The 27,261-nt window shown below is 48.5% G+C and overlaps 1 protein-coding gene across 3 annotated transcripts in view; it reads left to right on the top strand.

The window, feature by feature from the left end:
- The window catches only part of WDR25 (WD repeat domain 25), a 150,177-nt gene extending 122,916 nt beyond the window's left edge, over nucleotides 1–27,261 (top strand). For all 3 annotated transcript variants that reach the window (XM_058291656.1, XM_058291651.2, XM_058291646.2), the window contains exons 5-7: nucleotides 22,506–22,676; nucleotides 26,296–26,436; nucleotides 26,845–27,261. In XM_058291656.1, coding sequence (XP_058147639.1) covers nucleotides 22,506–22,676; nucleotides 26,296–26,436; nucleotides 26,845–27,066 — 534 coding nt within the window. In that variant the 3' untranslated portion in view covers nucleotides 27,067–27,261. The remainder of the gene's footprint in view (nucleotides 1–22,505; nucleotides 22,677–26,295; nucleotides 26,437–26,844) is intronic.

Below are 27,261 nucleotides of genomic sequence, written 5' to 3'. Positions count from 1 at the left end.
GGCGCTGGGAGGCCCCAAGACTACTCGCGGGCTGCCCCTAGCCTGCCCGCTCCCCCTAGCGGCCTGGGGCTGCTTAGTTTAGGTCTTTCCATCCAGCGATCCTGCGCACACTTACTGAATACCTGCCGGGTGCAAGTGGCCGAGGGGAGGAAAAGGAGGTTCATCCACGCCCCGGCCTGTGCGCTCCATTGAAGGGAGGAGACAGTAGGGGACAGTCAGAGCGCAGCACGGTGGAGGCCGCCGTGGAGGGGCGGGGCGGGCTCACAGGGGAAGGCACTGACGGTTCTGCTTGGCACATTTGGGAGGCTTGGTCGGCAGAGGGCTTTAAAGGATGCATAGGAGTTTTCTAGGCAGCACGTTGGGGTGGGGCTTTCAGGCGTAAGGAATGGCACAGAGGCAGGAAAGGGCACAGCATGTTGGGGAATGACACGGGGTTGGAGTGTGCGCAGAGGAGGGGTGGGAAACAAGGCCAGCCTGGCTGTTGGAGCTGGCCCATTCCGGGCCTCCCCTCAGCCCACTTTCAGGGTGTGGCCCAGAGCTGAACACCCTGAGGGAGGCTTTAGGACGGGGTGATCTCCCTTGGCTTGCGGCCCCCCGGCTCGTGGCCCCCCCCTACACGGCCGACGTAGCCCTTTAAGACGCCGGCGCCCTCCTCCGAGCCTGCGCCAGCTCATCAGTTACGCCTAGTGTAGAAGGTAAAGGTGTCCTCCCCCAGCATATGGTTATTAAAGCGCCACCTTGAAGTCTCATTAAGGAGTGTTAAATGCTAATGAATTTAGAGAGGGGCGTCTTGGGGCCGCTGTTGCCCTGGAAACCTGCGAGAGCAGGTGCGTTGTAATGAGCTGTACCTATTTTAAAAGTGAGCCGTGAGGGCCACTTTGATAGCCTGAATCTGGATGCTAATGGGGAAGCGTGAACAAAGCCCTGGGTGCCAGTGGAGATGCTTTGTGCTCTCTGAAGTATCATTTCTCTGGTGGTTTCTATAGAAACCGCCGGCACCTGGGTAAGAGAATCGCCACGCTGAGCCCGCGGATGCAGCCAGCACCTTGCCCCCCCGCGGCCCAGCTGCTCAGACCCCTGGAGGTCCCTCGTCTGGACGGTGCAGGTGCCGGGCAGCGTGGGCAGGTGAAGGGTGCGTCAGCTCCGCGCCCACGGCCTGGTCGCAGCTGGTCCCATGTGCCCCTCCTGGGGGGCCAGGCTGGCGTCAGCACCGTGGACGGTGGAGGAGCTCGGTCCTCCCTGTGGAGCCCTTTCAGGAAACTTTTCATTATTGAGTAATTTAAATATACGTCAAAGTAGAGAGCCTGTTCAGTGAACTTCCCCGCAGCCGGCGTGTTCCAGCAGCGAGAGCGCACGGCCAGGCTTGCCTTCCCTGAACTCCCGTGCATTTTCCCACAAGTCTCCTCCCTCCTCGCTCTCACCTCTGGGCGATTTTGAAGGAAATCCCACATATCATATACTTTCATTAAAAAATTCTTTTTGTTTCTTTAAGAGATAAGGACTTTAAAGAATTATTACAATGCCATTGTCCCTTCTAATATTTTAACAATACATCCTTAGTATTGTCAACTAGCCAATCGAATTTCCCTGATTGCCTCATAATTTTAAAAAACCTTTACTTTGTTCAAATCAGGAGCCAAACCTTTCGCTGATAAGTCTCTTAAGTCATGCTTAATATAGGTTTCTCTCTTTTAGAGACTAAATCGGTACTTTCCCCTGAGCTTTGCTGATTGCACCCCTGTGGTGTCGTTTAACACATTCCTCCGTTCCCTGCACGTGGCGTAAACTGATAGGACATTTAGAGCCGTGCCTCTCTCCTGTGCGCGCGAATCGCTGGGGGCTTGTTAGAGCGCAGATTCTGATTTGGTGGGTCTGGGGTAGACTGAGAAGGTGCATTTCTAACAAGCTCTCAGTTAACGCTGAAATCGCTGGGCTATGGGCCTTTTATTTTTTTTTAATCTGAGTAATGAGGATATAGAGGCTTGATGAGGTTTTGTTTTTTCCCCCCCAAGAAGATTTTATCTCATTTGGGCAATTTCTTTAGCAAGAACATTTCATGCGTAGTGGCGATGCACCGGTCTGGGGCACCATTCTCAGCGAAGCTGTAATTGGCCGGGGCCAGGTGTTGCCAGCCTGCTCCGCCGTTATAAAGTTGCCCATCAGCCTCTCCCCTAATGGTCTTCGCAGTTACTAATGATCACTCCGACATCCAGGAAGTCATTAGGGGTGGTAAAGTCCTGGACTATTTCTGTAAAGTGAGGCTTGCTTTAGGCTTGGTTGCCCTGTGGACAGGAAAGGCAGGATAAAGGCTTGGTTCTTTTCCTTTACTTACAGGTTTTCTGAATAAGGAGTTGTTTCCCTAGCCTTCTCTAAAGGTGACCAATTAGTTTTTAATTTTTGCCTTATTTTTGGTATGTTTCAATCAACTGTGCCTATTATTATTTTGATGCACAAATTGCCATCTATTTGGTGAGTAAGCCTCTTCAAGTAGGCTCTGGGTTCTGTTCTTTTCTTTTTTTTAATCAACTTTACTGCTGTATAACTCATGTACAGTTAAGCAGTCCTCATTTGCTATTGGCAGTTCGGTTAGTTTTGACAGATGTGTGCACCGCGATCCACCCCGCCCAGCCCCGCAGCACGCTTCTGTTCCCCCACTGGTTCCCTCCTGCCTCCACCACAGCCCTGGGCCGCCCGGCTCTACTTTCTGTCATGTAGATGGAATCCTGCAGTAGGTACCCTTATGTCTGCCTCATTCACCCAGCTTGCTTTTGAGGTTCAGCCATGTTGTGTGTGTGTATCCGTGTTTTTTCCTTTTATAGGCACACCATGGCTTGTTCATCCATTTACCTGTTGGTGGACATTTTGGGCGGTCTCCAGTTTTTGACTATTTTACATAAAGTTGCTATGCACATTCCCACGAAGAAATTTTCATGTGAATATATATTGTAATTTCTCTTGGGTAAATAACTGGGAGTGGAATTGCTGGGTGGTGTGATACACCTGTGTTTAAATTTTTAAGAAATCCCCACACTTTCCAAGACAGTTGTGCCATTTTATGTTCCCATCGATTGTGTAAGAGTTCCAGTTGCTCCACATTCTCATCAACTCTTGGTATTGTCCATCTTTTGTCATTTTTATCATTCCAGTGGGTCTGTAGTGGTATTTGATGGTGGCCTTAATTTGCTTTCCCTGATGACTAAGAATGTTGAACATCTTCTTATGGGGCTTACTAACCATTTGAATATCTTCTTTTGTGAAAAGTGTGTTCAGATCTTGTGCCTATTTTAAATTTTTCAGTATGATGAATGAGTTCTAAGAGTTCTTTATATATTCTGGAAATATTTTCTCGATTTCTGTGGCTTACATTTTAATTTTGTTAATGGTGTCTTTTGAAAAGCAAACACTTTTAATTGAGATAAAGTCCAACTTACTGATTTTTTCCTTTTGTGGGTCACACTTCTTGTGTGATTTTCTCTTATGCTTGATTTTAGAAGTTTCATAGATAGCTTGTGGATTTAGGTCTTATGATCCATTTTGAGTTACTTTTGTGTATGGTGTGAAGTAAGGGCCCGTTTTATTTTCTATTAGCCAGTTGTTTTAGGATCAGTTGTTGAAAAGACTTTCCTCTCCCTTTAGGATTGTTTGGAGCTTTGGTTGAAAACCAACTGACAGCATTAGGCATGCATCTCTTTCTGTTCCCTGGATTGATATGTCTATCCTTTCGCCAATACCACACTCTCTCGGTTACTTTAGCTTTACAGTAAATCTTTAAATTGGATATTGCAAGCATCCTACTTTGATTTTCTTTTTCAAAACTGTTTGGCCTATTCAAGGTTCTTTGCATTCCCACTTCAACTTTACAACAACCTTGTCAATTTCTACAAAAAGCCTGCTGGTATTTTGATTAGGATTATATCCAATCTATAGATTAATTTGGGGAGAATCAACACTTGAACCATACTGAGTCTTTTGGTCCATGAGCATAATTTATCTCTCTGTTTATTTAGGTCTTCTTTAGTTTCTTTCAGCAATGTTTTATAGTTCTCAGTGTTTAGATGTATTAAATTTTATTCCTGAGTATTTCATGTTTTGGGATACTATTGTAAATGGAATTTCTTAAAATTTCATTTTCTAATTTTTTTTTATTGGCCTTGTATCATTTGACTTTGCTAAATTCACTTCTTAGCTCTAGTAGCTTTTTAAGATTGCTTAGGATTTCCCATGCACAAGGTCATGTTGTCTGCCATTAAGGACAGTTTTACCTCTTCCCTTCCAATGTGTACTCCTATTATTTCTTTATCTTGTTGTATTGAACAACTGGAACCTCCAGTGCACTGTTTAATAGCAGTGATGAAAGCGGGTACTTCCCTGTCTTGTTCCTGATCTTATGGGGAAAGCGTGGAGTCTTTTTCATTAAGTGTGGTGTTAGATATGGGTTTCTTATAGATGTCCTGAACCAGCTTAAGGTAGTTTTCTTCTATTTTTAGCTTTCTGAGAGCTTTTATCATGTATTGGTGTTAAATTTTGTCAAATGATTTTACTGCATCTGTATGTTTTCCCCTGTACTCTGTTAATATGGTGAATGACAAAATATGTAGGTCTATTTCTTACTTTCCCTTCTGCTTTGTTGATCTCTTTGTCCTTATGCCTATACCCTACTGTTTCCACTGTAATCTTATAAGGAGTCTTGAAATCAGGTAGTGTGAGTTGTCTATCTTTGTTCTTCATTTTTCAAAGCTGGCTTGACTATTATAGATTCTTTGTATTTTTCATTTCAGTTTTTACAATCCGCTTGTCAGTTTCTACAAAGAAGTCTGGCTAGGATTTTTAATGGTATTGCACCTAATCTATAGATCAATTGTGATAAATGTCATTTTAACAATTTTCAGTCTTCCAATCCATGAGCATAGTATACTTCTCTGTTTATTTAAATCTCCTTTAATTTCTCTTACCAATGTTTGTAGTTTTTATCACATAGGTTCTTCTGTCAGATTAACCCTAAGTATTTAATATTTTTGATGCTATTGTAAATGGAATTTTTAAATGTCAAGTTCTGATTAATTGTTATTATATAGAACTACAATGGATTTTTTTATATTCACCTTAAATCCTGCAACCTTGCTAAACTTATTTTTTTTCCTAGTAGCTTCTTTGTAGATGCTATAGGATTTTCTATAAAGATGATTACGTTGTCTGTGAATAAAGACAGTTTTATTTTTTTTCCAATCTGGATGCCTTTTATTTCTTTTTCTTGCCATATTGCACTGGCTTGAACCTATAGAACATATAGAATAAAAGTTAGCGGACATCCTTGCCTTGTTCCCAGTCTTAGAGGGAAGCATTCATTCTGTTCACAGTTATATATGATGTTAACTGTAGTTTTTGTTGTTTGTTTGTTTGCATTTTGTTTTTTGGTACTGGGGACAGGGTATTAAACCCTGGACCTAGTATGTGGGAAGCTGGTGCTCAACCACTGAGCCACATTGGCTCCCCTTTGCGTTTTCATTTGTTTGCTTGTTGTTTGTTTGTTTTTGTTGCTTTTAGGAGACACCAGGAACTGAACCCAGGACTTCCCATATGGGACACAGGTGCTCAATTGCTTTAGCCACATCTGCTCCCTGTTGTTTTTTGTTTCTTTTTGTTTTTGTTTTTTTTTGTAGATTCCCCTATCAATTTAAGGACATTTCCTTTTTTTCCTAGTTTGCCAAGAGTTTTTATCACTAATGAATGTTGGCTGTTGTCAAATGCTTTTTCCACATCTATTGACATATGGTTTTTCTCTTTTATTTTGTTACTGTGGTGAATTCTATTGACTGATTTTCACATATTAAAACAACATTGCAGAGTTCTGGGAAGATGGAGTCAGAGCAGGCTGGCAGGGCTCAACTGTCTCACAAAAACAATGGAGAAAGAGCCAAAAGCTGTCTGAGGAACCTGCTTTGGGGGTCAGCAGACCAGGACAGTGCTACACAACTCAAAGGAAGGTGAAGGCCTGAGAGGCAAAGAACCTGAAACAACAAACATGAGTTACCAAACTCCCACAGCAGCCAGGAGGGGCTTTCCTCCCCCACCCACAAAATATTAAGCCAGGGTAAAACCCCTGGCTCACTGCAGCCAATTGAGAGGGGAGCAGATTTCTTTCTCCCTGTCAGCTGTTAGAAGGGAAAAGGGAGGGGAGTAGGGGCACTTCTCTTCAGTGAATTCGGCTAGCAGAGCCCACTTTGAATCTTGGCTCTGGTCAAACCAAAACACAGGAAAGCTGAAATTGAAACACCTCCTTGGAGAGGTGCACCAATGAGTGCCAACTGCTGGCCAGTCTGGAAAGTGCACTGACAAAAACTGCTTTTGGGTCTCTTGATACTCCTGGGAGAAAAATCTGTGCCCCATAAGTGAGTCCCTGGCCTCATTTTGATGACTTAAGCTGGGCAATTTTAAAGACTTAGAATAAGTTGAACCAAATATCAAAGAAGAACTGTAGGAGAAAAAAACAATAAGAAAGAGAAATTGTCCCTCAGAATAAATTCACCAACATATTCAGATGCCTAGATATCAGCAAAAAATTACAAGCCATAATAGGATATAGGAAGAGATGGCCCAGCAGAGGAAGAAAAATATTCTTAAGGGGTACAGGATTTAACAGAATTAATCAATGGTAATCATATAACTCTCCTAAATCAATTCAAAGAATTGAAAGAAAATATGACTAGAGCGATAAAGGGTATTAAGAAGACACTGGGCAAGCATAAAGAACAATTTGAAGGCCTGCAAAGAAAAGTAACAGAGCTTATGGGAATGAAAGTTATGATGGATGAGAAGAAAAATACATTAGAGGGAAGTGGATTTGGCTCAACTGATAGAGTGTCCACCTGCCAGGATTCAAACCCCGGGCCTCCTGACCTGTGTGGTGAGCTGGCCCATGCACAGTGCTGACGCGTGCAAGGAGTGCCGTGCCACGCAGGGGTGTCCCCCGCGTAGGGGAGCCCCATGCACAAGGAATGTGCCTTGCAAGAAGAGCCGCCCCATGTGAAAAAAGTGCAGCCAGCCCAGGAGTGGCGCCACACACACGGAGAGCTGATGCAGCAAGATGACACAACAAAAAGAGACACAAATTCCCAATGCCGCTTATAAGAATGCAGGTGGACACAGAAGAACTCTCTGTGAATGGACACAGAGAGCAGACAATGGGGGGAGGGGGAAAGGGAAGAGAAATAGATAAAAGTAAAATCTTAAAAAAATACATTAAAGGCACATAAGAGTAGATTTGAATTGCTTGAAGACAGAATTAGTGATTTTGAAGACAGAATATCTGAACTGGAAAAGACAGGAGGACAGAAAGAGAAGAGAATGGGAAAAAAATGGAACAGGGTCTCAGGGAATTGAATGACAATGCAAAATGCACAAACATATCCATTATTGGTGTCCCAGAAGGAGAAGAGAATGGAAAAGGGGCAGAAAGAATATTTGAGAATATAATGACTGGAAACTTCTCAGCCATTATGAAAGACATAAATATCAATATCTAAGAAGGACAATACACCCCAAACAGAATAAATCCAAATAGGCCTACACCAGGACACCTATTATTCAGAATGACAAATACCAGAGATAAAGAAAGGATTCTGAAAGCAGCAAGAGAAAAGCAAAGCATCACATACAAAGGAAGCTGGATAAGATTAAGTGCTGACCTCTCATCAGAAACCATGGAGGTGAGAAGAACATGGTATGATGTACTTAAGGTACTGAAAGAGAAAGACTGCTAGCCAAGAATTCTGTATCTGGCCAAACTGTCCTTCAAAAATGAGGGTGAGTTCAAAGTCTTCACAGACAAACAGAAACTGATAGAATATGTTATGAAAAGACCAGAATTATGAGAGATACTAAAGGGAGTGCTGTACCCTAAAAGGAGAAAGCAAAGGTGAAAGACTTGAAGAAGAGTGTAGCAATGAAGATTATTAGGAAGGGTAAATTACGGGGTAAAAAGACAGACAATAGTAAAATATGACAACAGAAAGCCAAAGGACAAAAGGAAGTAAGCAGTGCCTTTACAGTAACAATACTGAATGTTAATGGCTTAAACTCCCCAATTGAAAGACATAGCCTGGTAGAATGGATAAGAAACATGAGCCATCTGTATGCTGTCTACAAGAGACTCACCTCAGATGTAAGGACACAAACAAGTTAAAAGTGAAGGGTTGGAAAAAGATATTCTATTCAAATAGTAACAAAAAAAGAGCTGAAGTAGTGATACTAATACCAGACAGAGTAGATTTTAAATGTAAAACTGTTATAAGGGATGAAAGACATCATTATATATTAATAAAATGGGCAATTTGCCAAGAAGAAGTACTAAATATCTGTGTACCTAACCTGAGTGCCCCAAGATACATGAGACACACACTGGCAAAACTGAAGGGAGAAATATATGTCTCCACAATAATAGTTGGAGACTTCAATACACCACTCTCAGTATTGGATAGAACATCTGGACAGAGGATAAATAAAGAAACAGAGAGCTTGAAAAATAAGATAAATGAACCAGACCTAACAGACAGCCATAGAGTACTGCACCCCAAAACAACATGGTATACATTCTTTTCACATGCTCATGGATCCTTCTTCAAGATAGACAATATGTTGGGTCACAAGACAAGTCTCAATAAATTTAAAAAGATTGAAATTATACAAAACACTTTCTCTGATCATAATGGAATGAAGCTGGAAAACTATAATGGATGGAAAAAGGGAAAATTCATAAAGACATAGAGATTAAACAACACACTTTTAAATAATCAGTGGGTCAAAGAAGAGATTGCAAGAGAATTCAGCAAATGTCTTGAGACAAATGAAAATGAGAACACAACATACCAAAATGGGACACCACTAAGGCAGTGCTGAGAGGGAAATCTGTAGCTCTCAATGCTTATATTAAAAGTGAAGAAAGAGCTAAAATTGAAGATCAAACTGCACACCTGGAGGAACTAGAAAAAGAAAGCAAACTAATGCCAAACCAAGCCAAAGGAAAGAAATAGTAAAGATCAGAGCAGAAATAAATTAAATTGAGAACAACAACAAAAAATAGAATCAACAAAACCAAAAATTGGTTCTTTGAGAAGATCAGTGAAAGCAATAAATCCTTAGCTAGACTGACAAAGAAAAAAACAGAGAAGATGCAATAAATAAAATCAGAAATGAGAAGCAAGACATTACTGCTGACCCTGCAGAAATAATAGAGATCATAAGAGGATACTATGAACAACTCTATGCCAAAAACTGGACAATGTTGATGAGATGGACACATTCCTAGAAGCACACAAAGCACTTACACAGACCCGAGAAGAAACAGAAGACCTCAACAAACCAGTCACATGTGAAGAGATTGAAACAGTCATCAAAAGCCTCCCACAGGGAAGCGGCTGTGGCTCAATCAGATGAGCTCCTGTTTAGCACATGGGAGGCCCTTGGTTTGTGTCCCAGGGACTCCTTGTGAAGGCAGGCTCGCTGCTGCAGAGTGTCAACTCAGCAAGGTGACACAACAAAAGGAAGGGAGACAAGAACACAGAAGAGCCCGGAGTGAGTGGACACAGAGAACAGCAGGAAAGCCGCAAGGGGGGAGGGGAAATTAAATAAATAAATACAGACACAGAAGAATGCACGGCGAATGGACACAGAGAGCAGACAGCACGCAAAAAGCCGCAAGGGGCGGGGGGAGGGGGGTGGATAAGAACAAAAAACAGAAAACCTCCCACAGATGAAAAGCCTAGGACCAGTGGCTGCACAGGTGAATTCTATCTATCATTCAAAGATGATCAAAATCAAGCTTGCCAACGTCTTCCAAGGAATTGGACAGGAAAGAATCCTACCAAACTCATTCTATTAAGCTAACATCACCCTAATACCAAAACCAGATAAAAATACTATGAAAAAAGAAAAATTCAGACAAATATCTTTAATGAATATAGATGTAAAAATCCTCAACAAAGTTCTTGCAAACTGAATCCAAAATCACATTAAAAGATTAAATGCATTTTATCCCAGGTATGCGAGGGTGGTTTCAGCACAAGAAAATCAATTTGTGTAATAAGGCACATTGGTGAATTGGAGAAGAAAAATCACATGATCCTCTCGATGGATGCAGAAAAGGCATTTGACAAAATACAGCACCCTTTCTTGATAAAAACACTCCAAAAGATAGGAATAGAAGGAAGCTTTCTCAATATGGTGAAGCACATATATAAAAAACCTACAGCTAGCATTGTACTCAAAGGTGCAAGACTGAAAGCTTTCCCACTGAGATCAGGAACAAAACAAGGATGCCCACTGATACCACTGTTTTTCAATATTGTGCTGGAAGTTCCAGCTAGAGCCTGATGCTAGAGAAAGAAATAAAAGGTACCCAAATAGGAAAGGAAGAAGTAAAACTTTCACTGTTCACTTATAACATGATCCTATATCTAGAAAATCCTGAAAAATCCACAACAAAGCTACTAGAACAATATTAATATGCAAAAATCAATAACATTTCTATACACCACTGATATACAATCTGAGGAGGAAATCAGAAAAAAAAATTCCATTTATAATAGCAACTAAAAAATCAGATATTTAGGAATAAACTTAACCAAGGACATAAAGGACTTATATTCAGAAAACTATAAAACATTGCTAAAAGAAACTGAAGAGGACTTAAATAAATGGAAAGACATTTCATGTTCATGCATTGGGAGACTAAAATCATTAAGATGTCAGTTCTACCTAAACTGATTTATGGATTCAACACTATCACATTAAAAATCCCAACAGCCTTTTTTGCCGAAATGGAAAAACCAATTATCAAATTTATTTGGAAGGGTAAGGGGTCCTGAATAGCCAAAAATGTCTTATAAATGCATATGTAAGATTGTTTTACTAATATAAATACAAATATGTTAGAAGGAAACAGAATAGCATCTATGTACTGAAGGGGAAGTATACTAGGTGGAGAGGTGATGAGTTTTGTTTGGTTTTTACTTATTATTAGTATTATTACTGGAATAATGAAAATCCTCTAAAAGTGAGGGAAGTGATGAATGCACAACTATGTGATTATACCAAAAACCATTGATTGTACATTTTGGGCAGATTTATGTTTTATTAATATGTATCAATAAAATGTATTTGTTTAAAAAAAAGAAGTCAGAGGAGCTTAACTCAGTTTGCCAAAGCGAGTGATAGAGAGCAGTAGTGTCACTGGTAGTGGACAGTCTTTGTTTTAATATTGTTTATATGCTTATTTTAAACAGTCTCAAAATTCCAAAAAGACAATTTTGTCTGGTCAGAAATTTGTAAATGGCATTTAAAGTCCACCTTCAGTGATTATGAGTTACTGATTCACCTTCAGTTAAATCATAACTAAACATTTCTTGATTAAAGATTAGTTTTTAAAATTTTTACATATGTGAAAAAATGAGTGTTCTATAAGTTATGTTTTCTCTTCCTCACGTTTAACCTAAATGCTTTATGTTGGATAATAAACCCATGTTTAGTGTGCAAAAAACAAAATAACAAACAAAAAAACCCACTTTGCATTGCTGGGATAAATCCTACTTGACCATGATACATTATCCCTTTTACCTATTAGCTAAAATTTTATTAAGAACTTTTGTATTTATGTTCCTAAGGATATTAGTCTGTACTTTTCTTGTAATAACTTTGTCTGGTTTTGGTATCAGGGTAATTCATAGAATGAATTGAGAAGTGTTACTTCCTCTTTTTCTGGAAAGGTTTGTATAGAATTGATATTATTTCTTGAATGTTTTGTTAGAGTTGACTAATGAAGCCATCTTTATGGGAAGATTGAAACCTCAAATATTTTTTATTTACGAATATAGGGCTGTTATGGTTTTCTATTTCTTTTTGCATGACCTTTGATAGTATGTCTTTCAAGGAATTTATCCGTTTCATCAAAGTTATTTGTTACAGATTTATACAAAGTGGCAACATGAAAAATTCTGACCCTGTGTGAGATCTGGAGAGTGTGTTGCTTATTTCTTTCTGGTGTCCTTTCCCTGGCCTTGTGTAGTTTTCTAACATGAGCGTATGTATCAATATTAGCTTTTCAGTTACATATAGAGAAATGTTAACATCTCCAGATGAAACTGTGGATTTGTCTGTTTCTCCTTTCAGTTCTATCAGTTTTTGTTTCATGTATTTTGAAGTTCTCACGTTAGGTATATACATATTTGGGATATTTAGTTTTTGATGATTTGACCCTTTTATCACTACATACTATTCTTTTATTTATGGTAGTTTTCCTTGTTCTGAAGTTTTCTTTGTTTGATAGTAATATAGCCCCCAGCTTTATTAGATTCATTTTAATATGGTATATTTCCCATCCTTTTATTTATAATCTATTTCCTTATATTTAAAGTGGCTCTCTTGTAGACAGGATACAGCTCAGTCTTTAAAAAAAAAATCCAATCTAATAATCTCTGTCCTTTAGTCAATGTTTTAAGGCTGTTTACATTTAATGAATAATTGATATGGTTGGATTTGGGCCTTCTAGTTTATTATTTTTCTCTTTTTCTCATACTCTTTTTTATTCCTCTTCCCCCCCTTGCCTTCTTTGAGATTATTTCAACATTTTTTATTTTACCATATTAATTTATTTGTTAACTTTCTGTTTATGTCTCTATTTTTTTAGTGGTTGCTCTAGAAATTTTAATATACATTCCTAATTTTTCAAAATTCTACCTATTGTTAATATTTTGTCACTTCAAGTAAAATGTAGAATTCTTCCAACCATATAGGTCTTTTTACCTTCACCCATTATATTATCATTGTGATATGGCTACATCTTCACACACTGAAGACATTCCTCCCAGATATTGTTATAATTTTTGTTTCTAGCAGTAATACATATTGTAAACAACTTAAGAGGAGAAAATCTTTTATATTTACCCAGTCATTTACCATTTCTGTTGCTCTTCCTCAATTTCTACATTTTTTTAAACAAACCAATTTTATTGATATATATTAATAAAGCATACACTTCATCCAAAGTGTACAATCAATGGTATTTGGTATAATCACATAGTTGTGCTTGCATTACTTCAATCATTATTAGAGCATTTTTGTTATTTCAATAATAATAGTAATAACAAAAAAGCAGACAAACAAGAAAATTCTTTGCCTCTCAATCTCTCTTTGATTCCCCTGCTGTACATGGCTGCTATTTCTGGCTATTCTTGCCCATTTATTTATTTTTTAGCAGTTTTATTAAGATATATTCATGTATCATGTGATCTACCCGAAGCATATAATCAGTAGCTTTTAGTATAATCACAATGTTGTACATAATCACAAAAATTTTTGGAAAAATTTCATTACTCGAAAAAGAAAAACTCCACATCCCTTAGCAGTCGCTTCCTCGATCCTTAGGTTCCAAATTTTCCTCTGATATCATGTCCCTTCAACTTGGAGAGCTTCCTTTAACATTTGTTCTAGGTAGAGCAGGTTGACAGATGATAAGTTCACTTAATCTTTCATCATTGGTGGATGTCTTTACTTTTCACCTTCATTCCTGAAGGATATTTTTGCTGTCTATAAAATTCTGGGTAGATACATCCTTTTTTTCATCACTTTCAACATGTTCCACTGTCTTCTGGCCTCCATAGTTTCTGAAGAAAAATTCATAGTACTTCAAGTTGTTGTTCCCCTGCATGCTTTCAAGATTTGTAAAAAGGTCTTCGGCAGTTCAGTTGTGATGTGAGGCTTGGTTTTCCCTAAATTTATCCTATTTGTAGTATGCTAAACCTCTTGGCTCTAAATTTAGGCCTTTAACCAAATCTGGGGAAACTTAATCAGCATTTCTTCAAAACAGTTTTTTTTTTTTCCTGCTCTCTTTCCCTTCCAACTCAATGTTGGCTTGACACTGGATTTTGTTCATTTTTAAAAATTCAGTCTTTTTCCTCTCTGTAGTACATTCAATAATTTCAATGCCTTGTCTTTTAATTCAGTAATCTTTTCTTTTTCAGTGTCTCATCAACTGTTAGTCCCATCTAGTGTACTGTTTTACCTCAAACACCGTGTATTTCATCTCTGGAAGTTCAACATGGGTCTCCTCTGTGTCTGCCATGTCTCTACTTACCACGGCCTATCTTTTCTTTCTTCCACCTTCTTAAACATATGGCATAGGGGTCTAGTAACTGCCTTAATGTCTTGGTCTACTAATTCTATCATCTGTGTCCTTCTGGGTTTCTTTCTGTTGGTTGATTTTTCTCCTTATTATGAGTTATATTTTCCTGCTGCTTTTCACTCTGAAATTTTTTTGATTGTGTGCCAGACACTGAATTTTGCCTTACTGGGTCCTGGCTATTTTTATATTCCTACGAATATTCTTGAGCGTTCTTCTAGGAAGCATTTGCATTCCTTGAAAACAGTTTGATCCTTTTAAGTTACATTAGTTTCCTGTTGCTGCTGTAACAAATCACTTCAATCATCGTGACTTAAAACACCACCATTTTTTTGTCTTACAGTCTTGGAGGTCAGAAGTCTGGCATGAATCCCAGTGGGCACAACTCAAGGTGTTGGCAGGGTTGCAGCCCCTTCTCGAGACTCGAGGGGAGAATCCATTTTCTTGCCTAGAAAGAGGGTCTCTGTATTCTTTGACTTCACACCAGCAATGGACAGTCGAGTCTGTCTCAACTCTTCTGTATCCCTCTTCTGCATTTACAAGACCTCTGTGGTTTCATTGGGCCTGCCCGGGTAATCCAGGCTCCTCTACTCAGTTGCCGTTAGCTGACTAGCAGCCTCACCTCCAGCTGCACTTAACTCCATGCTGTGCAAGGTAACACGGTCACACGTTCTGATGATTAGGATGTGTCATTCTCCTGACCACGCGAGGCTTGCTAAGATGTGTTTGGTGGCACTGAAGCATCCTTTTATCCACGGCTGATTTGGCCACTCTTCTTAAGAAATGCCCCTATGAATATTATACACACTTTCCCATAAGTTAGGAGATTTTTTTCCCTCTGGTTGGTGGGAGCATGTGAACTCCGAGGCTGCTCCCTTGCTCCTCTCAGGTGGGTCGTCCTCCAGCCTCGTGAGCATCCTCCAACTCTAGAGGTGGACTGCACAGAGCTGAAGACTCCACCAGGACCGTCTGCAGCCTCCATTCTGTCTTTCTGAGCTGTGCAGTTCAGCCACCGGGGCGTTTTGGGGTCCCACCTTAGGAAGACTGCCAGCCTCCTCCTGGGCTCGCCCTCCCTGAGCTATGCTCTGAAAGCTCCTTCCAGGCAGCGAGCTCAGGCAACTGTAGAGTTTCTCCCATTTGATTCTCCTTTTTCAGGGAACACTGTCCTGCTTTGTTTTATATCCAAGATCTGATAGCCAGTTTTTTAGTTGCTTCAGGTCAGCGGGTAGATCTGGTCTCTGTTATTCCATTTTGGCTAGAAGCAAAAGTCCTTAACTTCATTATTGAAGGATAGTTTTATCGCATATAAAATTATATCGCCTTGAATATGTCCTATTTAGTATGACTGTGTAACAGCCACTCCACAATGTTGTGGTTTAAAACAATGACCACATTTATTTTGCTCTCAAGTCTGCAAATTGGGCAGGGACTGGCTGGGACAGCGCCTCTCTGGTCTGCTCGGATCGGGCCTCTTGAAGGCTGGGAACTGGAAGCATCTCAAGACTTACCCACTCATATTTCTGCTGTATGATGCTGCATCATGGGCACTCGGCTGGGGTGGTCCTGCATGTGGACGTGCAGCTCCAGGTGACTTCTCTGTGTGCTCTGAGCGTCCTTGTTCCAGTGGTGAGCATCTTGAGAAAGAGAAGCCTATCTCCTCCTCTCCTTCCATGGCTCAGCCTCAGACAGCACCACTTCTGTCGTGGATACCTGCTGAATGTCAAGGAGACAGGAAGTTGAATCCATTTCTTGATGAAGAGTGGCAAGTACCTTTAAGAGCATGTGGTACCAGAAATATTGCTGTGGCCTTTTTTCCCCTTCAATGCAAATCATGTTTTATTAGCTGTCCAATGGCCCCTTCCTTCCATGTCCTGTGTTTTAGAAAAATTTTATGAACAGCACAAATCAATACAAAGCATTTTTTACACTCCAACAGCTTGAATGTTTTTAAAGCCCTTAAACAACGCATTTACTATATTGCAAACAGAAGGCAAGGAATCAGAGAGATAATTAGCTCATGCATCTGGTGCTGGCTAATGAATAAATAATTTTCACATGAATGTAGAAATCACTCAGTGGTAACTGTATTTAAAAAAATAGTTTTAAATTGTAATAAAATGCATTTTCAGAAGCATCTTGGTGATTGAATAGACCTGCTTAATTTTAAAAATATTTAAGTCACTTCCACCTAGTCTAGGGTGGGTGAACATGTAACAAAGAATTCCCTTCCACTAGACTCTGGCAGGTGGATTGATTTTTCACCACAATTAATTTTTCTGCATTTCTTCTCATTGAAGCCTGAAGTGCTGTGGCCACTTAAAAAATAAATAAAATCTGCCACAGGACATATCATCCCATTGTCTCCTAGCCGCCACAACTTCCTGTGGGAAGTCATCTGTTAATTGTGTCTTTCCTCCACTGTATGTCATGTGTCTTTTTAAATTTTCTTTCCCTTCCTTCCTTCCTTCCTTCCTTCCTTCCTTCCTTCCTTCCTTCCTTCCTTCCTTCCTTCCTTCCTTCCTTCCTTCCTTCCTTCCTTCCTTCCTTCCTTCCTTCCTTCCTTCCTTCCTTCCTTCCTTCCTTCCTTCCTTCCTTCCCTCCCTCCCTCCCTCCCTCCCTCCCTCCCTCCCTCCCTCCCTCCCTCCCTCCCTCCCTCCCTCCCTCCCTCCCTCCTTCCTTGTTTCCTTCCTTCCTTCCTTGTTTCCTTGTTTCCTTTTGTAGCTGTGTTTTAGTACTTTATGCTATGTGTATGAGTTTTTATTTGGGGGTCGGTTGTTGAGCTTCTTGTATATTCATGTGTATTTATATGTTAATGCTTTCTGCCAAATTTGGGTATTTTTTAGTCGTTGTTTTATAAGATGTTTACATGGGTCTAGAGAAGGGATTGGCAAACTAAAGCCTGTGGGCCCAATCCAGCCTGCAGCCTCTTAGTATATGGGCTTTGACCTAGGGATGGATTTCACATTTTAAACAGTTGTAAAACACACACACACACACAGACAGAATATGCAAAGCCTAAAATTTTTACCATCTTTCCCTTTCTAGAAAAAATTTGTAACCCCTGTGAGTCAAATCTGTAAAACAAGGTACATTTAAAGAAGTAATCTAACTTCTAACCCTAATCTTTCCTGCAACGTTCTGTTTCTTCCTTTCCTCTATAGACAATCTTCATCTATCTCTATCTCTGTCTCTATATCTCTTAATCTGTATCAATGTTTTTGGCTTATCTTTCTATTTTAAATAAAAGTTAATACACAGATATATTCGTATTACCTCTCTGTTTACCTAAGCAGTTTCATAGCATACATACCTTTTCCCCCACCTTACTTTTTTCACTTTATAAGATTTCCTGGAGATCACCCCATAGCAGGATAGGGAGATATTCCTCATTCTTTTTCACAGTTATGTAGTATTTCTGAGTGTGGATTTACTAAAGCTCATTCAGTTAGTCCTTTATTGAAGTATGCTTGGGTTCTTTTCAGTGATTTTTTTCTTACTAATAGTGCTGTTTTCAATGGGCTTCTGCTTATATGTTTTGGAAATTTTGCCAGTGTTACCAAAAGTGGGGTTGAGATAATTTACTACAAGTGGGGTTGCTGCATCACACATATTGTTGGGTAAAAATGCGTGTTATTTTGATGGATGCTGTCAGAATCCTCTCCCATTGGAATGTAACATTTTGCATTTCTGTCAGCGCTGTGTTAGAGTTTGCCCACGGCCATGTGGTAGAGGGTTTGTCAACCTTTTGGACTTTACTAAACTGGTAGGTGAGAAATGATATATCACTGTAATTTTAACTTGCATTTCTCTTGTTGCAAGAAAGATTGGGAGATCATGTACATTTCTTTTTTATAAACTCTGTTCTCTCCCTTTGCCCATTTTTCTGTAGAGCTATATAGTCTTTGCTATCTATTTCTATTTTACAATCCCTTTTGCCACTAAGTTGCAAATATTTATCCAAAAGTTTGTTTTCTTTTTACTTTAACCTTCTGGTATAAGTTTGTTGTCTTTTTACTTTAACCTTCCAGTATTTTCTGCCATGCAGAAGTATTTTTTTATTGTTATTTTCATGGGCTCCAAGTTACCTGTCTTTTCTCTCATTGCTTCTGCCTTTGGATTCATAGCCAGGCAGCTTTGCCTACTCATAAGTTATTGAGAAATTCAGTCAGGTTTTCTTCTTGTGTTTACAGGCTTTTTAAATTTATTCTTTTCTCTCTTTTTTTAAAACGTAAACTGATCCTACTAATTAATTAATTAATTAATATATTTCTCCCCCCCTTGTTGTTTTGTGCTCACTGCCTGTTCTCTGTGTCTGTTCATTGTGTGCTCTTAATGTGTGCTCGTCTTCTTTTTAGGAAGCACTGGAAACCGAACCCAGGACCTACCATGTGGGAGGGAGGCGCCCAGTTGCTTGAGCCACCTCCATTCCCTGCTTGTTGTTTCTTTCATTGTATCTCCTTGTTGTGTCTCCTTGTTGCATCATCTAGTTGCGTCAGCTTGCTGTGCCAGCCTGTCTGTTTTGCTTGTCTTCTTTATGAGGCATTGGGAACCGAACCTAGGACCTCCCATGTGGTAGGCGGGCGCCTAATTGCTTGAGCCACATCTCCTTCCCTCTGATCCTTTTTGAATTTGATCACCGGGGCACTTTTGACACTATCTGTGCATTGGTTACTTTTACCTGTGAGTGTAAACATAGAAACCGGCCCTGACCTCTCCCTCAGGTGCCTGCCACCCCTTCATTTGCCTCTGAGCAGAGACTTGTTTCACCTTAGCGTTTGACGAGACCGTTCTGTTCATTTTCTGGGGACGGGAGTTGATGCCTTACCCAAGAACCCACGGCTCCGTCCTGAGGACCCCGGCTCCAGCTGACCCGGGAGGGTTTGTGAGCGCCGACAGGTGCCGCACGTGGCCAGGCGCACCGCCACGCCTGCTCCCCAGGATGCCATTCCTGGAATTATCCTGCTTTGCCCATGTGGAGACGGAAGCACAGGCGGTCGGCTTACTGGCCTAAAGTCGCCAGCCGGTAATGGGCCACCAGGCCCTGATACCGGAGTCTGCCGAAAGCTCAGCTTTTTCCACGGTGCCCCCACTCATCCAGGAGCTGGAGAGCCCCCCACCAGCAGTGCTGGGGCTGGAGGGCTCGCGATGAGGCGATGCTGAGCTCAGTGTCCCTCTGCTCTCCCAGGCGCCCCGAGGGGTTCAGGTTTCCTCTGCCCCAGCCCGGGGCCAGGGCAGGGCCTGGCTCACTGGGGGCTGCAGGCGGCCGTGTCCCCGAGGGGGTCTCGGGAGCTGGTAGCGGCGGCTCAACCCCAAGGCCTAGGATGTCGCTGGGAACCAGAGACCGCGGGCTGCTACTTTTCCTCATCATTCTTTTGTTCATTTTCCATTCATTTACCCGTCCCTCCATTTACCCATCCACTCATTTGCTCGTCCGTTCATTTATCCAGCCGTTAATGTAACAATCCTAACTGATGGCCTGGTGTTGGTCAAGGGGGACCCAGAACTGTGGGTGACAGGACGTCTGTCCCAAAAGCTTACAGTCCCGGATGCCAGGCAGTAGCCGAGGTGGGTAGCTGAGGACGCACAGGGTCCTCTGGGGCCCTGAGCGGTGGCCCCCCATGCCTTCAGGGGGTGCACAGGGCTGATGGGGGGAGGCGGGTAGCTGGGTGTCCCTGCCCGTCCTCCCTGAGGCCCAGCAGTGCTCAGAGGCTCGGAGGCCCACGGTCACCAGCTGAGCCAGGACCAGCCAGGCCCGCCTCCTGGCCACCGCCCCTCCCGAGGCCCCGCCTACTGCCCTGGGCTGGCCCAGCCGCGCCCCAGCCCCACGCACTGTGGAAGCGGCAGGACCCCGGGGAAGGGGGCTCTGCCTTCGGACGCATTGCGGGGAGCTCGCCGGGCCGAGCGGCCGCTTGTTCCCGGTCCTGGCGGTGGCTCTTGTCCCCCCCGTGTGTAGTCTCACAGTCCCCTCACTGTGGCCAAGCCTGCGCTTACTCAGCAGCGGCCCTTGGTTGTCGGGCGTCCGGGGGGAGGCTCGCTCTTGGACCGGCCCTCGCCCCCGGGTGGGCTGCGCCAGCTCTCGGTGCAGTTAGAAGCACAGACGGCTGCCCTGCTCCCCCGGCCCAAGCAGCGGTGAGGCAGGTGTCGGGCGCCGAGGCCCCCCCGATGGCGCGTTGGCGGGGACCGCCCATAGCACGGCTTGTTTCCCTTCACCAGCTTTTACGCTGCGCTGATGAGGTGGCCACTGCCAGCCGGCTCAGGAGCTTAGAGAAGGGCGGCCTGCGTTCTCCTGAGAGTGGCGGCGCAGCGGCAGGGTCGGCCCCCGTCGGGGCTGGGTCCTGGGCCCTTGCTCTGACCTCATGTGACGGGGGGATTGATGGGCCCCCATTCGCGGTGGCACCTCGGGCCTCAGCACGTGGCCAGGAGTTGGACTGAACCCACCATCCTGCCGTGAGCGGGGAGCACCGCCGGCCGCCCCCCACGGTGCCCCCGCCACGGGAGGAGCCACGCCTCCGGGCCCGGCCACGGCAGGCCATGTGCCTGCGGGCCTGCTCCCCCCGGCAGCTCGTGTCCGGCCGTCTTTGAGCTCCCTGCTCCTCCTCTGAGCTGGGGCAATGGAGGGGGCCTCGGGGACAGGGCCAGGTGACTTAGGCCTGGGGCACGGGGTGGCTGGGGGGAGGTGGGTAGGCCCCGTGGGCGGGGGCGGGCGATGGATCGGGAGCTGCCCAAGAGGTTGCTCCAGAGCCGTAATGGTGGGGCTCCCCCCAACGAGGTAGTTCCGGGCACTGCCTTGGGGTGGCGCTGTGCTCGTGCGCTGGAGGTGGCAGGACCTCTGGGGCAAGATGTGGGGCTGTGGGGCTGCCCCCAGGCCTCGGGCAGGCAGGAGCAGCCCCCTCGGCCCCTGCTGTGGCCCGGAGCGCCCCCAGCCCCCCTGCCCCCTGCCGTCCCAGGCACTGAGACTGGCCGGGCCTGCTCAGGGCTCCCCCGGGGCCCCTGGGAGCTCCACGCAGGAAGGGAGGGAGCAGGGGAGGAAGGAAGGGGAGAGGAAGGAAGGGGGAGGGAGGCGCCCCGGAGCAGGCTGCCCTGCCTTTTCTAGGGGCCCCTGTCAGGGCTCCCACCTCCGCTGCTCCTGGGCCACCCATGAAGGCGCTGGCTTGCGCCCTGCTGACAGAGGCGGGGCGTGGCCGGCAGGACCGTTTTGGCCCGAGAGGAAGCGGGCTGGGGGGCTGCACTGCGGAGGCAGCCCGCGGCTTTGGCCAGCCCCCTCTGCTCCCGGAGCCTCGGGAGAGGGGGTACCCCCGTCTTGAACTGCCGGCGCTGCACTTAGCGTGCCTCTGGCCCGCGCACCTTTGCAGGAGAGGGATCTAAAGTACGCCTCGCTTTAGGAGCCAAGTTCAAAAACCAGGACTCGGTTTCGTTTGTAATTTGCCAGGCTTGGCTCGGTCCACGCAGGCGGGGCCAGGGCCCGCGCGTCTCTGCTCAGGCCACATGGTGGCGCCCTGTGCTGGCAAGCCGGCGTGGAGCGGGGCCGGGGTCGCACCCCTGCGCAGGAGCCCTTACGGCTGGTGGGCGCCCTGCCTGTCACTGCAGTACTGCAGTTTCACGTAGTGTCACCCACGAGTTGGTAAGTGGAGGCATTAGTCTGTGCACCGAACCCCCTGCCCCAAACCAGTTGTTTCGGAATGGAAGTTGCGTGGATAAAACGCCCTGAAGAAAGCAAACAACTGCTCCATCCTTACTAACGTTCGTTTACGAGCCCGGGCTGTGACACGGCAGCCACGGTGACGGGAAACTAGAGGCCTTTAAGCTGTCCTGCTTTGACGCTCTCCAGGACGCTCGCCCCTGCCTTCCATCTGCTCCTCCGGGACCCTGAGTTGTGAATCAGGTGACGTCTTCAGAAGCGAGACCCGCTCACAGACGTGAGCCCGGCGATGGTGGGTGCCGGTTGCCCTCTGGGTCCCCGTGGGCCAGCACGGGCCCTCCAGCAAGCACCCACTGGCCCCTGCGAGACCTGTGCGGCCGGGGCGGTCAGGCGCTTCCTGGGCCCAGCTGCTGATAGAGGGGGCTGTGCGATGGTGGGGGGTGGGGTGCGTCCAGGCCCACCCAGGTCCCAGGAACTTCGCAGAGCGTTGGCCCAACGGTGCCCGACCCCTGGCTCCGCGGCTCGGGGAGGTGCAGCCTGGGTGTGCGCTGCCCGACGCGCCTCCCCTCGCCTCCCCTCGCCCCCCCAGCACGCCTCCCCTCACCCCCCCTGGGTGCTCAGCACCCCCAGGCCCCTCCCGGGGGGCGCCTGCCTGCGTGCCTGGGGCTCGCCGGGTGACGGGGCCCGCTCTTGCAGGTGGTGAGAGGCTACAAGGCGACCGTCCAGCAGACCCTGGACATCCTCTTCCTCCAGGAAGGCTCCCAGTTTCTGAGCAGCACCGATGCCTCGAGCCGGGACTCGGCCGACCGCACCATCATCGCCTGGGACTTCCGGAGCTCCGCCAAGATCTCCAACCAGATCTTCCACGTAAGCAGCCCGGCCGGCCCGCGCGCCAGCCACCAGCGCGCCTCCGCGGGCGCGAGCCCGGGGGCCTTCCTGTGGGAGGCTGTGCAGCTGCAGAGCCCCCGCAGGCCCAGAGACCCCGCAGGCAGGGGCTGCCGGGCAGTGCCAGGCCCGGGGGGAGGAAGTGTGGCCCAGGCCGCCTGCCAGAGCCCCCGCGGCTCCTCTGACCAGCAGCTTCCCACCTTCCGCCCGCTTTCTCCTTCCAGCACAGCACAGGCGTGGGGGGCAGCCCACCCTGAGCCGTGGGCAAGACCACATCACGCCTTGGTCCTTTTCCTGAGAGGCCCTTGTCCCCAGCGCCAGGCAGCTGGAGCAGAAGGGCTTTCTGACACTCGGTGCTCAGCAGCTTGGCAGGTACTGGGGTTCAGAAGTTCAGAGCAGGGGCCCGAGGTCAGTCCATTGTGTTCAAGCTTGGGTTCCCCACTTAGAAGCAGGGAGCCTTCGACCCTTCACTTGGCCTGGCCGATTCCCATTTTCCTCCTATCATTCACCTCATAGGGTTTTGAGAATTAAGAGATAACACTTGTGAAGAGTTCAGCATAGAGCCAGGCACAGCAAGCATTCGAGAAACTGTCACCACCTCTGTCAGCACCAGCACCACCTTCACCACCACCACCACCACCTCCATAGTCACTCTCATCACCACCATCATCACCACCGTCATCTCCACCACAGCCATCACCACCTTCAGTCACCATCACAATCGCCATCATCATCACCATGACTATCACAGTCGTCACCATTACCACCTTCACAGTCATCATCACCACTAACATCACCAAAATCACCACCATCACCTCCACCACCACAACCATCACCACCTTAACAATCACCATTACCATCTCCATAGTCACTGTCATCACCACCATCACCACCACCGTCATCTCCACCACAGCCATCACCACCTTCACAGTCACCTCACAACCACCATCATCATCACCATAATCACCTCTTCCACCACAGCCATCACCACCACCACCACCACCATCTGCCACCACCTTCACAATCATTGTCACCACTACCACCACCACCTTAATCACCACCACCACCACCACATCTACCACCACCACCACCATCACCTCCACCACCACAACCACCACCACCTTAACAATCACCACCACCACCACCCTTTGAGATTTCACACAAGCCATGGCTAAACTCTTTGATCCTCCCACCCTGAATTTTAAAGTGTGGCCAGGTTCACGGCCACACCTTCTCCCGTCCCCAGCTTTTCCCTGCCCCTGGAGGCTCTATGACCCCTGAGCCCACTCATCTCTAGAACTCCATGCAGGCCTCTAGGACACCCAAGTAGGAGGAGGGTGTGCTGCCTCCAAGAGCGCCATGGAGGGCAGGACAGGCGGCACAGGCCGAGCACTGCGGCCGGAGCCATCGCCTCCTCAGAAAACCCTCCCCTCTCCCCCTGCGGTCAGGCCCAGGGCTCGCCCGGCCCCATGGCCCCGGGGACTCTGGCGGGCACGGTGGTCCACTCTGAGGTCCCGACGCCCCTCCGTGCCCTGCGCTGAGCTGGAGTGTGATTTCGGGACAGTGCAGCGCGCTGCTGAGAGCCGAGGTCCGTCTGTGCCTGGGCCCGCCCTGCAGCGCGGCTTCCCCCTCGGGTTCTGAGCAGCCCCCGGGCCCTCACTGCTCATCCGCCTGCCCCCCTCCCACTCTGCCCACCTGGGGGGGCGCCCTTGGGGGCCCGCTGCTGAGGGGGGGAGGTGGGCCATACCCAGAACAAGCCCCCTCGCCGGGAGGCTGGAGCACCCTGCTTTAGGCTCGCGGCCTGCGCGGAGTCCAGGCCGCTGGAAGGGCCTCTGCTCAGGGTCCCCAGGCTGCACGCAGGGCCCTCCTGGGGCGCGGGGTCCTCCCCCACACTCAGGCGGCCGTTGGCGGGGTCCAGGTCCCCGTGGCCGGAGGACCAGGCCTCTTGCTGCCCTCCAGCCAGGGCCCACCCTTGGCTCCTCCGAGCTGCCTGCTGGTCTCGGCTGACCTCCCCAGGGTCTCCCAAATCCCTGCCATAGCCTCTTGACTAGAAGCCATCACAGCAGTGTGATGCAGAGTCACCCCAAGTCTGTCCTCCTCCACCCAGGAGCAGCTGTGAGGACCTTGGGCAGGGACTGAGGGCCTGGGGTGGGGGTAGCGGCGGCAGTGTCTGGGCTCCCCGTGGGGCCTGGGGTGGGAGTAGCAGGGCAGGGGCCCGGGGTCCCCGTGACCTGGGGTGGGGGGCAGCAGGGGCGGTGCCCGGGCTCCCCGTGGGGCCTGGGAGGGGGTAGTAGGGGCAGGGCCCGGGGTCCCCATGACCTGGGGTGGGGGGCAGCAGGGGCGGTGCCCGGGCTCCCCGTGGGGCCTGGGAGGGGGTAGTAGGGGCAGGGCCCGGGGTCCCCGTGACCTGGGGAGGGGGTAGTAGGGGCAGGGCCCGGGGTCCCCGTGACCTGGGGTGGGCCAAGCTGAGAGCGGAGGCGGTGGAGATGGCTGCCGAGTGGCCAAGGCGACGAGGGGGTGAGGCAGGGAGGGGGCGGCAGGGTCGAGGGGCTGGGCCGCCCACGGGGAGCTTCAGACGAGACGTGGTGTGGGCAGCCCTTCTCAAGTTAGGTGGGAGTGCAGGGATTTGGGGGAGTGACCTGGTCAGCTCTGGGTGTGGGAGAAGTTACACCGGAACTGACGAGCTGCGTGAGGCAGAGCCAGTGCCCGCTGGCACCCGCCCTGGGTGTCGGCGCCGAGGCGGGCCAGGCTCACACCACGAGCCCTCCTCGCAGGGCCCGGGCAGCGTCTGGGCTGCCGCGCATCGACCCCCAACTCCCTGGCCCGGAGGTGCCCGTGTCCTGATCCCCCAGAATGGCAGAAGCAGGAGGCTGCGCGGGCAGGGGGAAGTGCCAGCCAGTGGCTTCCAGTCGGGAGAAGCGCCTGGGTCACCTGCGTGATCACAGGGGCCCTCGAAAGGGGCGAGGGGGGCGGAAGAGGCAGCGGAGAGGCTGGCGAGGGAGAGGGCCGCGGCCCCGGGTGCCCCCGTCCCGTGCTGCCGGACAAACGGCCACACCCGCGGGTGTTGGAACAATGCAAGTGGCCTCGCCACTCTGGAGGCCGACGGCCAGCGTGCGTCTCCCCGGCCGCGGCGAGGGCGTGCTCCCCTGGCAGCACTGGGGCCCCTTCCCCTCCGGAGCCCGCCCGGCCCCCGCGAACCCCTCTGCTCCGCCTCCCCGTCGCCCCCTCCTCTGTGGCCGGGTAACCCCATCTCAAGGTCTTCAACCTGATCCCACCTTTTTCTGGACCACCTACGGTCCAGGGATTGGGCGCGGGCACATTTTGGGGACGGGGCAACTTTTCAGCCTCCGTAAGGGCCACTGGCCACGGGAATGTGGGCGGCCCCCAGAAGCACGTAAAGGGGGGAGCCCCGGGGGGGGCGGCCCTGCCCCCACCTGCGTTCAGTCCCCGGAGGCCTGTGCGGGGTTGTGCCCCTGAACTGGAAGGCCACGGGCCTGCGCCACGTCCAGTGGCCACGTGGCGGCCGCGGGAGAGGCCAGCAGAGGGGGGCGGGGTCCCGGGGAGCGCGCGCCCCGAGCCTCACGTGGCCTCTTACTCCCAGGAGCGCTACACCTGCCCCAGCCTCGCCCTGCACCCGCGGGAGCCCGTGTTCCTGGCGCAGACCAACGGCAACTACCTGGCCCTCTTCTCCGCCGTGTGGCCCTACCGGATGAGCAGGAGGCGGCGCTACGAGGGGCACAAGGTACCCACCCCGGGCCCTCCCTCCAGCCGCGGCCACCGCCCCGCTCGCCGTTCCCCGGGTGTCCCCCCAGGGCCACTGCCAGCCCCGCCCCAGGCCCAGCTGCGGGCAGGAAAGGGGTTTCCAGATCACTCCGCGCCCACGAACAGGCTCCGGGCAGGGTGGCGGCTAGGCGGGGGAGGGGGCCAGCTCCACCCCGTCCCCTCCCCCCTGAGGCCTCCACCCCCGGCCGAGGGACGGGCTTGGTGACCCAGGGGGAGCCCAGGCCCCGGCCGCACACTGCACCCACCCGACCCGCTACGCCGGCCTTGCCAGGTGGCCGCCAAGGCCCCGGGTCCCGCTCTGCCCACTCCCCGGGCTCGGCTTGGCCCGCCCCGCGACCGGCTCACGCCCGCCCGTGCCGCCCCGCAGGTGGAGGGCTACGCGGTGGGCTGCGAGTGCTCCCCCGACGGCGACCTGCTGGTGACGGGCAGCGCCGACGGCCGCGCCCTGCAGTACAGCTTCCGCACGGCCCGGCGGGCCTGCTCGCTGCCCGGGCACGCGCAGGCCTGCGTCGGCGCCACCTTCCACCCCGTGCTGCCCTCCGTCCTCGCCACCTGCTCCTGGGAGGGCGACGCCAAGATCTGGCACTGAGCGTCCCCAGAGCACTGAGCCCGGCGCGGGGCTCCCCTTCTTCCTTGGGGCCCGGACCCGCCTTCGACGCTCTGAGCCTCGGTTTCCTCCTCTGTAAAATGGACACAAGCGCCTGTTTGTATCAGCACCGCGAGGACTGGTACCGCCAGCAGTGAGCAGCTTGCGTTATGCTCAATAAATGAGTGTTTTTTGCTA

The sequence above is a fragment of the Dasypus novemcinctus genome, chromosome 3, assembly GCF_030445035.2.
Source record: "Dasypus novemcinctus isolate mDasNov1 chromosome 3, mDasNov1.1.hap2, whole genome shotgun sequence".
NCBI classification, from domain to species: Eukaryota; Metazoa; Chordata; class Mammalia; order Cingulata; family Dasypodidae; genus Dasypus; species Dasypus novemcinctus.
This window is presented reverse-complemented; position numbering and strand designations above follow the sequence as displayed.